This window comes from Phoxinus phoxinus (genome assembly GCF_949152265.1).
Source record: "Phoxinus phoxinus genome assembly, chromosome: 12".
In the NCBI taxonomy this organism is placed as follows: domain Eukaryota; kingdom Metazoa; phylum Chordata; class Actinopteri; order Cypriniformes; family Leuciscidae; genus Phoxinus; species Phoxinus phoxinus.
This window is the reverse complement of record NC_136887.1, coordinates 4,024,175-4,037,419: the sequence shown is the minus strand read 5'-3', so window position 1 is coordinate 4,037,419 and position 13,245 is coordinate 4,024,175. Positions and strand designations below refer to the sequence as shown.

The window sequence follows — 13,245 nt, the reverse complement described above, 5'->3', positions numbered from 1 at the left end:
TGGAGGAACTCCAGCACTGAAGCCACATGGCAGTTAACTGGGTACACCTCACACCAAACGGTGAAACATCCCATTATAGCTCGTACAATTTCCTTGTGGAGGGATCTCTAGAGCTGGGTATGGTCACGACTACTCCTGCTGACAGGCCAGCCTCTCGGTACTGTGCAGTCTCCATAACTCTCTGCCTGCAACAGATGGAGATATCCTATGGAGTGATATTATGTCTGAGAACCATATTCGGGCCGGCCACAATGGGGCTACTAGCAGTAGACAGACCCCTTCGTGACGGATCTCTCCAGAAGTCCAGGGAGCCGAGCGATCGGGGGAAATGCGTACAGACGCCACCTCAGCCCCGCCTGCACCACGGCATCCAAACCCAGCGGGCTGTACGTGTGAGGGAGAACCACAGTGGACAGTGTGTTGCCTCTTAAGACACGTACAGATCCACTTCCACCGGGCCGAAACTTCTCGCATACCGACTCCACCACCTCATGAGTGCGTGGTTTCAGACCCGTGATGATTTATATTGGACGCCACTGACATATTGTCTGTTCTCATAAGAACGGGGTGACCATTGAGGTCTGGCAGGAAACTCGTCAGAGCTCAGAAAACCGCCAGCGTTTCCAGGCAATTTATGTGCCAGGAAGAATGATGGTCCTGCCATAGATATCCCAGCTCAGGACCTTAGGACAGGAACCAAGGTTTCTTCCACATAGATAGGGAACGACGGCATCTGCACGTAACCCTGATCATGTGGAACGGGTTCCCGCTAAGGGAAAAGGTGATGGCCTGACCTAGCTGTACCCTGGTCACAGTGGATGGGCTCGATCCGTGCAGGCAACAGTTGTGCCCGCATCGTAACCGAGTCCCCCACCACCTCCAGGAACGTAGTTCTGTGGGCATGTGCCAACACACTTTCCTTTGTGTTGAGTCTCAATCACATCTCGATGCCGAACTGCCAGCTCCTGCGACTGGGCCAGAATAAGCCCGTCGTTGATGTGATTAAGCACCCTGATACCCTTAAGCCTCGGCCGAGCTAGAGCTGCATCCATGGATTTGGTGAAAGTGTGAGGGGACAGAGCTAGGCCGAGCGGAAGAACCAGATACTGGAACGCTTCACCCCCGAAAGCGAACCTCAGGACCTTCCTGTGAGATGGAAGGATATGTGGAAGTGTGCGTCCTTCAGATCGTCCTTCAGATCTAATCCTTGGATTTGATTTGGCTCACAATGGTGGAAATAGTGAGCATCTTGAACCTGACTTTACTCAGAGACCGATTCAAGTGCCTTAGATCTAGAATTGGACGCAGCCACCCAGCCTTCTTGGGAACTATGCAGTAGCGACTGTCCGGCGGAAGAACACGTTCTATAGCCTATTCATCTTTGCCAACAGGGAGTTTACTTGTTCCAATACCCGACCCTGTCCAAACCACCCCGTTGAAATTTGGTGGGCGGAAATTGAAATGTAGTCTGTACCCCTTCCCAAGGAGAAATGTTTGGCAGGTTTTACCTCGCTTTGAAATATTCTACTAAGGGAACCAGCCTTTCGAGGCTGATTTCGGGTATTATTCGAGATTCATTCTCGATCAATCCCCTGAAGCGGCTCTCCGGCCGGGTTTGGTCGAAAGCCGTGGGGCAGACAGTGTAGCGTGAGTTCGCTGGAAACCGGTGTGTCCCGAAGCGCACCTGATGGCGGAATACAGACATCGATTTCCTGAGGGATCTCCAGAGGCGAGGCTCTTTCGGTGTCGTTCTCGACAGCCTGAAGCGGAGGATTGGCAGGGAATAATCGAGTATAATTTCTGATGTGTGGACACGAACACTGCCTGGCTGCAAGTCTTTGGGGCGGACACGGCAGCATGCTATCGCTGAAAACCGATGTGTCCTGAAGCTTTACTTTACGGCGGAATACAAACACCGATTTCCTGAAGGCTCCATGAGGAGCGACAACTTCTGAGGTATAGCGACAGGACCTTACCCGAAGCCGTCTTCAAGAAAATAACAGTCCTCAGATGCGTTTTCTCTTTGGAAAGCGTCGGGAAAGAGTGTTGCTCGATCCCCAGGCTTCCTCAGGGGGGGGGCTCGAGAGATAACCACTCATTCGCTGCTGCTGAAACTAGGAGTTCGGCTCATGATGTGCGCAGGCAGCCTCCCAGCTTAGTCAGATGGTTTATTCCTCAGAATTAAATGCAGCCATAATAACCAGACAAGTAAAGCATGGTCTGAATGGTAGGCTGAATTAAAATATTTAGCTCAAAGTCAGATAATATTCCACCATTTTAATTCATCAGAATGGTGCGCATATTTGGAGAAATAATGATTTATCATTACAAAATATTTCGTCATACAGAATAACATTTCTGTTCATTTTCCACTGAATGATGCGATCTGAAGACCTCAAAAAGCGAACACAGCGAGCTCTCTCCTCTTCCTGATTTGCGTCAGTTATGATCTCAGCGCTCTCTCATTCGCTGTACAGCTGTCAATCATCTCACGTGGTTCAACGTGACCATAATCCTGCCCTTCTGCAAGACGCGGTCCTGTGTACACTTCCTCATTCTGATGTGATAACAAAGCTAAAGACACACATCTTCACTTGAAACAAGAAGCTAATAAATGCACGATTTCGAGTATGTGGTTTGTGTGTGATTTTCGTGTGATTTGGGGTATTTTCATATGAATAAAGAATGTTTACAGTGTGCATGCTATACTAGGTGTAGCTATTAGCTGTATATAAAATGCTAAATGTAACATATTTCAAAAAAAAAATTTTCATTCATTTTAAACTGCAACCAGAATATGACACAAATACTCGATGGTGGTTTAAAGTGAGCTTTAAGTAAAAGTGTAATAATCGTAATCTTTTAAATTGTGTCATATAGCTTGATGCTACTTGTTGCTCTAGTCCTTCTGCTGCAGGAGCTTATCTATTCCATAATCTTATTTGTTAAAATAATTCACATAAGGTCCAAGAATGTTTGTTTTTCTTTTTTTTAAGACACACTTCAGTGTGTAGGAATTACTATTTACTATTACTATTAGCGGTGAAATTGTATTTTGCATTCAAGCGAATAGTGCTCTCTAGCGTCTCGCTTTTTCAAACGGGTGTTGCAACTACGGCAGCCGTTATGTGCCAAGAAGCGATGACAACAATTGCCCTTCGTCGAGTTTAACTATACGTTACATGTTCTACTGTTATGCTGCCGATATAATGAATTACACAACCAAGCAATGAAAAAAAAGCTTGTAATTTAGACCGTAACATTGACTGACCCGTCGAGAAGAAAGCAGGAAACTTCAGTCTTTCTCCTTCATCAGCTCTTGCCACCTGTGTAAAGCTATCCCGTTATTTACCCGCGGGTTTTGAATTCGCCGGTCACGTTTCCTTTTAAATTCAATTTTGGCATTTCTCCTGTGGCTCGGCATAAGATCCTGAATTATGAAGTACTGTGCAGTGCAACCCTTCAGATGTACCGGGGCAGTGACTCGCATTACTCTCTCCTCGTCCGCTTCAGTGTCAGTCACGTGACGCCGGCTCTGGACGAACACGCTTGTGGAAACTGGAAACGCGTTGAGGTAGCCGAGTGCTTTTGTCCCTCTCTGCTATTATAGTTTTTCAAGATGGAGGAACGACATGGGTTGATGTGATACTTTAAGTGAGTTACCCGTTCAATGTAAATAAAGATAAGAAATCCTTCGCGTACGATGATAAGTCGGATCATTGGGAGAGGTTATTGTACACCATTGAGGACATATTTATGAATAAAGACATTCATTTTAGTTAATAAAAAACTACTCATTGTCCCTTTAAGATAATAGGTGGATCTTGATACTATGTACAAACTAAACCCCCTGGGTCCTGAAACTGCAGCCGCCGCTATATCATCCAGTTCTGCCTCCGCTATATCATCCAGTTCTGTAGGTGGTGCTGTCACAAAACAACTGCGGTCCTGGAACTGCAGCCTCCGGTTGTGCAGGAACATACTACTGGAAAGCGCACATCTTTTTTCTTTAGCTGTACGCTTCAAGATATTTCTCAATGAACACTGAAGAGCTGACTGATGCCTTGCACCCAAACAGTATCACACACCGACCGCGTGTTTCACTATGTAAACGGTAGCATGTAGAGAGAAAATAGAGAGGGAGCCAAAATGGAGCCCTGTGGAAGACCACAGGTTAGAGGTGCCATGGAGCTGGAGAAATTACCCTTCTTAACTAAAAACTTTCTGTCAGAAAGGTACGAAAACCATGACAGGACAGAAGCTGGTAGTCCCTCGTGTCAGACTTAAGCGTAGAGGGGAGCGTGCTTTTGCAGTGGCAGGGCCTCGTCTGTGGACACACTGCCCCTAGAGATCCCAACGGCCCCCAACCTTTCTCTCTTCAAGTCTTTGGTAAAAACCTTCCTGTTCTCTTTAGCATATTGATCTCTTTTTTGATTATTTCTACTATTTTACATTTGAGTCTCTGATAAGGCTACTCGTTGCTTTGCTGATTTTTATGTGTTTTATGGGTTGTTTTGGTCTGACTAAGCGGCTGTTTAAATGTGCTATATAAATAAAGGAACTTGAACTTAAACTTTCACCTCCCGAACTTCGTTTAACATGGGCAGGAAGACACGCTGTCAGCTGTGCTTATGGTCATAATTCAGGTTCCCACTGGACAAACAACACCAAATATGACCGACAGTTGTACACAGAGCGCTTGCTGAAGAGCAAAAAGCTAACTCTGTTGTGTGCCGGCGGCCCTGTAGCATCCGTGTATGCCGTCACATGTCATGACGCAACGCCAATCAGGATTGGATTAGTTTCATTCATGCTTCAGACGGGCTATGCTGGAGGCAATCCCCAAAGTGCCATCATCCAAGCAGTGCAAGTCCCTCGAAAGGGAATCCATTATAATAACCAGTGACGCTGTCTACACAGGCACCGCGCGGCGCCACAAACTCCGACTGTAAACTGACTATTTCTGATGTTCGCTTTGGCCTGTCCAGTGTTATTCTACCCGAATATTGAAGTTATGTGTATATATTGAAGTGGTGTGTAACGCTGTCAAATCACTAGTCAATTTGGTGGGTTACTCACTTTGCTGGGGAAGTTTGTGTAAGCCTGTGCAGATCTATCTCAAATACTCAACTCGTGAGTCATCATGAAATATTAAACAGGCCTGCAGCGTACATTAGTCCTTTTTGGCTAAAAGTTCTGAATGGCCGGTAACTTAAAAATGTATTAGCCAAATTGGCCGCTGAGTGAAAAAGTTCATTTCAAACCCTGGTCATTAGAATGTCTAAAGCAGACCAATACTTTTTTTTAGTTAAGCTTTCATCTTTAAAATGTTCCCTGCTGTGATTCATGTTAGCTTCTGCATTGTGAGGTCAGTGCAGAGAAGCGCGCCCTCCTCTGGCCAGAGTCAGCACTGCTCGCTTCACAGGGCAGAAGTCTCTGTATCTGTGTGTATAACATCGAGATTTTAGCAGAATCACTGTAGAAATCATAGAGTTTATTTCTGGTGGCTTTTATCAGATTCCACAATAAAAATCTAATACAGAACATCATGAAATAATGCTTATAACATTTGATTTTCACGAACAACAACACCTCAACCGTAATGAGTTTTTTTTTTTGGGCCCAAAAACATTTCCTGAATATAATAACAACATAAATGTATCATAATCCATAAAGCCCGCGCAGTTGTCCGTTCCTCGTCTCGTGCGCGTTCACAAGCCCTCGCGCTGAGATTGAAATTCTCCTTCTCATTACCAGTCTTAATAGACTCCTTCGACCTCATCCCACACACAGATACCATCTGATCCATAGAATTAATTAATTATAGCCCAAATATTACAGATTATTAAAAATAGCATAAGTAATAGTGTAATATCTCAAGCTGTCGAGTTTAATAGTCAACATTGTCTTGGCAGCTCTTATCAGCGGGAGACACCCGGTCAGAATATTGATTTCTGCTCGTTTTAACCATCATCTGCTGTTGTGATGGAGAATTGTCAGGCTTTTACTGCTCTGTGCTCATTTAAAATCATTAGATTGCTTCTGACGCGTTGACTAAAGCTGTCTTTCTCCCCGAGCACTGGAATATTTACACACTGAACACTGACAGAGAATGTGCATGTGTTGTGCCAGAGGAACACGACCTAAATAACATCATTTATGCCTCAAATCTGGCACGAAACTGCCTTTTCCTCTGCGGCTGCAATATCTGCATTATATAACACATCCGTTTCTGAACACATGTTGTGGTTTCATTATTTTAGCTGATGCATTTCAAATAGAGACCGGTTTAATGATCAGAGTGAATGCGATTGGTCAAATGATCTGGAATATGTAACTGATTTGTTCTGACATGTCAGAAGTGTTATTTAATTGTCAATAATGAATATGTTATTATGGTGATTTTCCTCACACATGATGTAAGCAGACTTGGTTCGATGTGAATGGGACAATTTACATGCAAATTATTGTGCATAATATGATTAAATTGCCAAAATCATGCAATGGGCTGCTGGGGGATTTCTTAATTACAACAGCAATCGTCCAATCAGCGGTCGGAACAGACACATGCAGTGAGTGTTCATGGATGGACATGGCTATTGAAGACATCTAGGGCTGGTTCAAGTGGACAAGGTCTCGAGACGCGTCGTTTATGAAGTTGAACTCATTGTAACTTCAGCGTCGCGTCTCTAGAGCGCATGCGCGAATATACGCGACTGTTAAAGACGTCCGTCTAGCGCTTGTTTGTGTAGAAACATAATGTAAAGGTGTAGTAATGGAAAATAATGTAAAGGTGTAGTAATGGAAAATAATGTAAAGGTGTAGTAATGGAAAATAATGTAAAGGTGTAGTGTAATCTGTGTGAACCTGCAAACACAAGGTTTCGCGCTGTTCATGTTGCCAAATAATCTGCATGATTTTATCAGCTTGTTGAAAATGCATTGTGATGCTAGTCTGCAAATTTAGCCTAGTTTGGAGAACAGTTTTTCTTCTTTTTTGGCCCCTAGAAAGATGATATTAAAAGTTGAAAGCCCCGCAGCTCTTCTTCACGATGACGGGATGTCCTCTTCATCCTCAGCTGATGTTTGACCGGTTATTGTGCGCAACTCTTCATTAGTTGCTTCCGAAGGGTCATTGCCTTGAGTGACTGTGAAGAACTGACCTCTCGTGTCGCACATATCGGAAGCAAACACAAGAAGATTCAGTTTGGTCAGTCCTGTGGGGTTTTTCATTCATTCTGCACTCGAGGTTAATTGTTATAAGTTCAAAAACTTACTGTGCTTTTTTTTTTTTTTTTTACTAATATAGGCTAAGCTAGAAGATAATCAAAGTTTAAATTTACGTTAAAAATTACGTTTATTAAATTATTAATTGTGATTGAAACAGAATGCATGTTTATATATGTATTATAAGTAGGTATTAATCTACCCTACATATATATATATATATAAATAGGCTATATGATATTAATATAGGCTAGCCTATTTATATTCGTTTCTATAGGTATATGTTTGTGATTTTGTGGTCAGGTGCATTATAAAGACTCGCTGCATCCCGTTCTCTCGTGATCCTCCTATTCCTGAAGCCGTGCCGTGCGCGAGACGGGGGAGAAAGTAAGGAAAAATAAGCCTATTTAGTGTGTTTCCAGTCCAGTGCTCTCGCTGACAGCTGTGTATATCAGGGGCCACATCATCGCTCACTCTCCTCACACTCCTCACACACTCCAGACGGAGATAATAGGCTATTAGAGGCATGGGATTAATTTGTAGCCAATTACCACTCACAGTGGAATATGAATGCATAAATAAGCCACGGCTTGTGTCTAAGTTTTGGCGATGATCAGAGCAGTGTAAAGGGGAGGGGAGCCAGCTGCGCGCGCGCGCGTGTGTGTGTGTGTGTGTGACATAAACGCGGGGTGTCCTGAGGGGACGGTTCAAACCCAAAAAGGACCTGAGCAGGGGGACATCAGCATCTCCAGCTGGATCAGCTCCTGACCAGCATCTTATAGACGTGTCTCAGCAGCATGTCTCGTGTTCAGTAAACACACACACACACACACACACACACACACACACAGAAGTGCCGAGCTGGAGAGATATGAACCGGGAGAAGGAGAACACTGGCGACCCCACCGGAGTGATCGTGGCCCCGCAGGACGGCATGGACGACGCGCTGCCGGTGTTTCACTGCGCCGCGGGGAGAGACGCGTTACCGGCGGACAGCAGAGACACTTCACCGAGACACGAGCACGAGCACGAGCCCGCGGGCGCGCCGCCGACCATACACCGGACCACGTCCTTCTCGGTTCTGGACATTTTGGACCCCAATAAATTTACCAGTAAGAGGCAAGCGCCTAACAGGACAGGCTGCGAGTTCATGTTTGGCGCGGAGAACAGAAGCGACGACTCAAACCACACGATCGAGCACAAGTCTTATCAGGAGGACTACGACTGTAAAAAAACGGCAGGGATTTTGAGTAAGTGCCCGTGGTTATTCCGCGCATTATTATGATTGTGTGTGGGTTCAATATTGTGTTTAACATGACCGCGTTAAAGTGCAGAGTTAATATATTATTTTCCCCCCAAGAATATTTAGGTTAAAATTATTGGAATCTTTTATTAAAAATTGTAATGCAAAATGTGTGTGTGAAATGTGTGTTTTAGCTGGCCAGTCACACAAGTTTTCCGCCGTTATAACACACTTCTTTAATCACTTTTCGTTTGAATTATCATGTGGTGTGTCAAATGAATTTATAAACGTGCAAATATTTCATGCAGTCTCATAATTATTCAGGACATAAAATAAATAGTTGATTATTAGATTGAGTATAAAGTCACTGCTTGAAATGTCATGACCCTTATTCAGACCTTGTGTTTATGCAAATCTACATGTTATAACACAATTATATCATTATTGTTAACAAATGCCTTTAGCCGTCCTGGAGCTCCATAAAGAAGGACTTAACTAAAGTTTATTTACAGAACTAATTCCACTAGTTTTGAAGTAATTACAATCCCTATAAATGTCCAGTTGAAGCCTTTCAAGGTTTTGATTGAGTGGCCGTTGTGAAGTAAAGAAAGGTTTAATAGAACTGGTGGAAACTTTCACTTATTGTTAAATGTGTGTGTGTGTGTGTGTGTGTGTGTGTGTGTGTGTGTGTGTGTGTGTGTGTGTGTGTGTGTGTGTGTGTGTCAGATGAGTCTTGTGTTTAGGACTGCGCTTTTTAGTTTTTTGGCACCAATGATCGATATCACCCGTAATAAGTATAATAGGCTTTAATCTTGTAATTATCCGAATTTTAACTCTATAATTTAGATGTTGAGAGAGAGTTTGCAAGCTGCCTGAAAGAGATATACTCATTTCTATAATAGGATATCGACCAGATCCTCCCCATTATCCGCGTCTTTACGCAGACCTGCCTTAAATGAAGCGCAATCGAATGGCTTTAATTGTTTTTTCTTTAGATATGTTCGCGCTTTGTCTCGAGTCTAAATGGCGAAACCAGCGAGCGCAGTCTCCACGAGGATCATCTTATCTTCTGTGTTCGCAAGGACAAATATGTGTCAACCTCTATGATTGATTGGAGGCCGCGCGCGAAAGCAATTCTCAATAAACAGTAATTGTGGGCTGCAATAATTTGATAAGGTTTGTGCAGTTTTGAACAGCCGCTTTAAATGCTCGAGTAAATTGAGAGTTATCGATTAGTTGTGATTTAAGATGTCAAGACGAATTGACACGCCAAAGGAAGTGGCATCTATTCACTCACTTCATAAACGAGACAAAAAACGCTCGTACACAAACATCAGCGTAATTTAAATTATAAAAAAATAATTCTTTGTTTTTTAAAGTAGTAATGTTGTAACATAATTATTTAAATCAAAAGGTCCATGCATCTGTGCTACAGTTTATTTCAAACAATTAGAAAGAACATATATTTGCGTTAACCAGTGGACAGTCAAAGACATTTAATTTAAAGGACAAAATGAAAGATTCTATTTTAGAATGTTTTATTTACACTTACAAATAAAGGTTATTTATCGGCATCGATGGTTCCACACAGAACATTTAACATCAGTGGAATCTTTCAATTGCACAAAAGGTTCTTTATATTATTCAAATGTTTTTCACACTAAGAAGAAAAAAATGTTTTTTTAAGAACTGATCATTCTTTGGCGAAACAAAAATGTTTCTTCACTGAGAAAAAAAAAAACTTTTAGGGCCTTTATTTTTAAGAGTGTAAGGGAAAAAAGGAAAAATCAATAACAACATTTATAGCTAAAATGCTTATTTTTTCCTTCCGCGTAAAAATGTATAGAAATTCGGTGGAGACACATCATATGGGTCACATGTGTGTGTGTGTGTGGCAGTGTGATCCACCTGTCCAGCAGGAGTTTTGACGGGTGTTTTGATGTGTTCCCCAGAGGACGGGTTCGTGTTCCGGTCAGATGAGCGCGAGTCTGACGGAGAGCTGTGCAGCGAGGAGAGCGCGCTCACCGGGAACAACGACACCGAGTTCGGGCAGCACGAGGACGACGACTCCCTCAGCAAGAGCCCGGACGGACAGCAGTCGCAACAGTCCTCGACAAACGGACAGAATCACTCGGCGAAGCCCAAACGGAAGCGCTCCGGTTCGGACTCGAAGTCAGGCAAACCCAGGAGAGCCCGGACCGCGTTCACGTACGAGCAGCTCGTGGCTCTGGAGAACAAGTTCAAGTCGACGCGATACCTGTCCGTGTGCGAGCGCCTGAACCTGGCGCTGTCCCTGAGCCTGACGGAGACGCAGGTCAAAATATGGTTTCAGAACCGCCGGACGAAGTGGAAGAAGCAGAACCCGGGCGCAGACACCAGTGCGCCGACCGGCGGGAGCGGAGCAGGGCCGAACGGGTCCCTGAGTCCCCTGAGCCCGTCCCCGCCCATGAGCGCACACCTGTCCATGCACACCGGCTACCCGGGCCACGCGCCCGGAGGACTCGTGTGCACGGCGCAGTTGCCGTTCCTGCCGGGTCACGCGGTTCTGTCGCCCTTCATGCTGGGCTCGCAGACTTACGGCGCGCCCACGTTTTACGCGCCGCACTTATAAGAGCGGAATCACGGGAGGAGGACAGAGAACCTCGCTAACTTGAAGCACTATCTTCTCTCACACACGTGCAAAGACACTGGATAGGTTTGTGATGGGAAGCGAAATGTTTTTCAATATTTGCTGCACTGTGGCAAACCCAGAACTCGGTTTACGTGCTAATAATCATTAGATTTCCAATTGCTTCATTTTGATAAAATGTGAATATTTCTCTAGGTCAGACTGTAAATATTCAGTTATTATGAAATGTGTTTAGACTTTAACTTTGAATGCAAATGTAGTAGGGAATAAAATATCGAAACAGAGAATGAGATTGTTGTACAAACAAACATAGGCCTGACGAAAAGTTTATCTTGAGTTTTTTTTACTGTGGGCCTCATGATTTATTCTGAAGTTGCATAGACTATGCTATTATTTCATTGTTTGTCTCACAATTAAAATGTTGAAATCAAATGACGAAGTTGTCAGCTATTCCGTTGGCATAAGAACTAAAGTCATTACAAAGGTTTGCACGATCCTGCGCTATTTAACGCATTATTTTAACGCTGAATTTAATAAACTGAGAAACGCTTTAACTAACGAATAGCTGCAATAAATCGCGTTATATTGCTCATCATTTCATGACATTTTTAGGCTGTAGAAAGTTTGAAACCCTTGCGTGTAATTACTACGGAAATATTGAGGTCGATATCATTTATTTGAACTTAATCTAAAAAAATGTAATGCAATCTTTAGCAGTTTTAGTGCAAATACAAGAATAAAATTCAGTTCCAGAAGGTTTAAAAACAATCGAATTCGTTTAGAATCTGCAATGTAGAAAATGTTACATTTTACATTCTAAATATTTACGTTCTTTATTTTTATAAATATCCGCTGATATTCTATTGAGCACTAATGAGACATAATGTCCTCTGTAAATCGACTTATTGATTTGAGACTTGTTAAATATCAATAACGATAACGATGTCAGCTGATGGCTATAGACGAAAAGTAGCTATACAATATTTCGATCGCAATTTACAGTTTATTGTTCGTTAAAAAATATTTTGGTCAATTAGGCTATTGCTGTTATTAATATATTTCCGTGTATTAATTAAATTCATTCGATTGTAAATGTTTAACACGGGTCTCTATTAAATCGTTTCTGAAATCTGCGCACTATTTGAGATATTAAAGAGTCAAACACATTTAGATATGAATAATGAAATATGCTGCTAATGTCGCATGATTTCCAGCGTCACGCGATTGTTTGCTTGCATGATCTGTAGTTATTTTGCTTCCTTAATATTTGAATGACATAAAATATTACATTACACCCATGTTCACAACTGTTCATTTAATCAATTATATTCCACAGGATTATATTGAGTTTTATAGTTTTGCGTCAAAATTGTAAATTATTCTAAATTCGTTTCTTGCATTTTTTTTCCAATATAGTTTCGTAGCCAGAAATATAAATACACAATTTAATTAATACACACATTTTCACTACATATTTCACTACTACGTATAATTATAATTATTAGGCTACAGTTCGTTTATTTTGAGCTCAGTGTGTTTTGTTTTGTAGCTTGTAGTGCATTTCACAAGTTTTCTATTATTATAAACAATTAGATTTTTATTATGAACTATTATTAGAATCAGAATGTGCATGTGAAATAACTATATTTTTTATTTTGTTATATTGCTGACAGAAAACACGGACTCGTTCATGACATTTTTAAATAGGTAGGATTATTTTTGTCCGATTCGCGCTCGTTTATAAATCATTTCTATACATCTAAACAAGTTTGATTTCCGCTGCCGAGCACGCGCATGAGTTATGAGCTGATGATGGCGGGAAAGAGGAGTTATGTTTCTTATATAAGAGAGAAATAAGGAAGCTTTAAGCTCAAAGACAGTTTCCTTCTGTCATTAGAAATGTGTATTTTTCTACAATGCAGTTTCCTGCTGAATTTAAATGTTCAACAAATGATGTAAAACTAACAGTTCTTCCACGGGTTTAAAACGGTAGACAGTCACCTTGTGAATAATTGATGTAATGAATATTAATATAATTTCTCCACAAACGACAGTAATAAGCAGTTGTGTTTCAGCAGATCTAATGGAAACGGCGAGTCTATAGAGAATGAAGAACATGCAAATCATTCATAAATCAATCTTCTCCA

General features: G+C 42.2%; 3 protein-coding genes across 4 annotated transcripts in view; 1 reads left to right on the top strand and 2 right to left on the bottom strand.

Moving 5' to 3' along the window:
- The window catches only part of LOC307007800 (zinc-binding protein A33-like), a 365,074-nt gene that overhangs the window by 218,207 nt on the left and 133,622 nt on the right, over positions 1 to 13,245 (bottom strand). The window lies entirely within an intron of this gene.
- On the top strand, positions 8,098 to 11,521 carry nkx1.2lb (NK1 transcription factor related 2-like,b; the record flags this gene model as incomplete). Its single annotated transcript, XM_079630595.1, has 2 exons — positions 8,098 to 8,476; positions 10,422 to 11,521. The coding sequence occupies 2 exons, from the start codon at positions 8,098 to 8,100 to the stop codon at positions 11,078 to 11,080; spliced, it is 1,038 nt and encodes a 345-aa protein (XP_079486721.1). The 3' UTR covers positions 11,081 to 11,521.
- Positions 12,765 to 13,245, bottom strand: part of uvssa (UV-stimulated scaffold protein A) — a 62,080-nt gene continuing 61,599 nt past the window's right edge. For both annotated transcript variants that reach the window (XM_079630399.1, XM_079630400.1), the window contains one exon: positions 12,765 to 13,245. This exon is cut by the window's right edge and continues 392 nt beyond it. The gene's annotated coding sequence lies outside the window, so the exon portion shown is untranslated.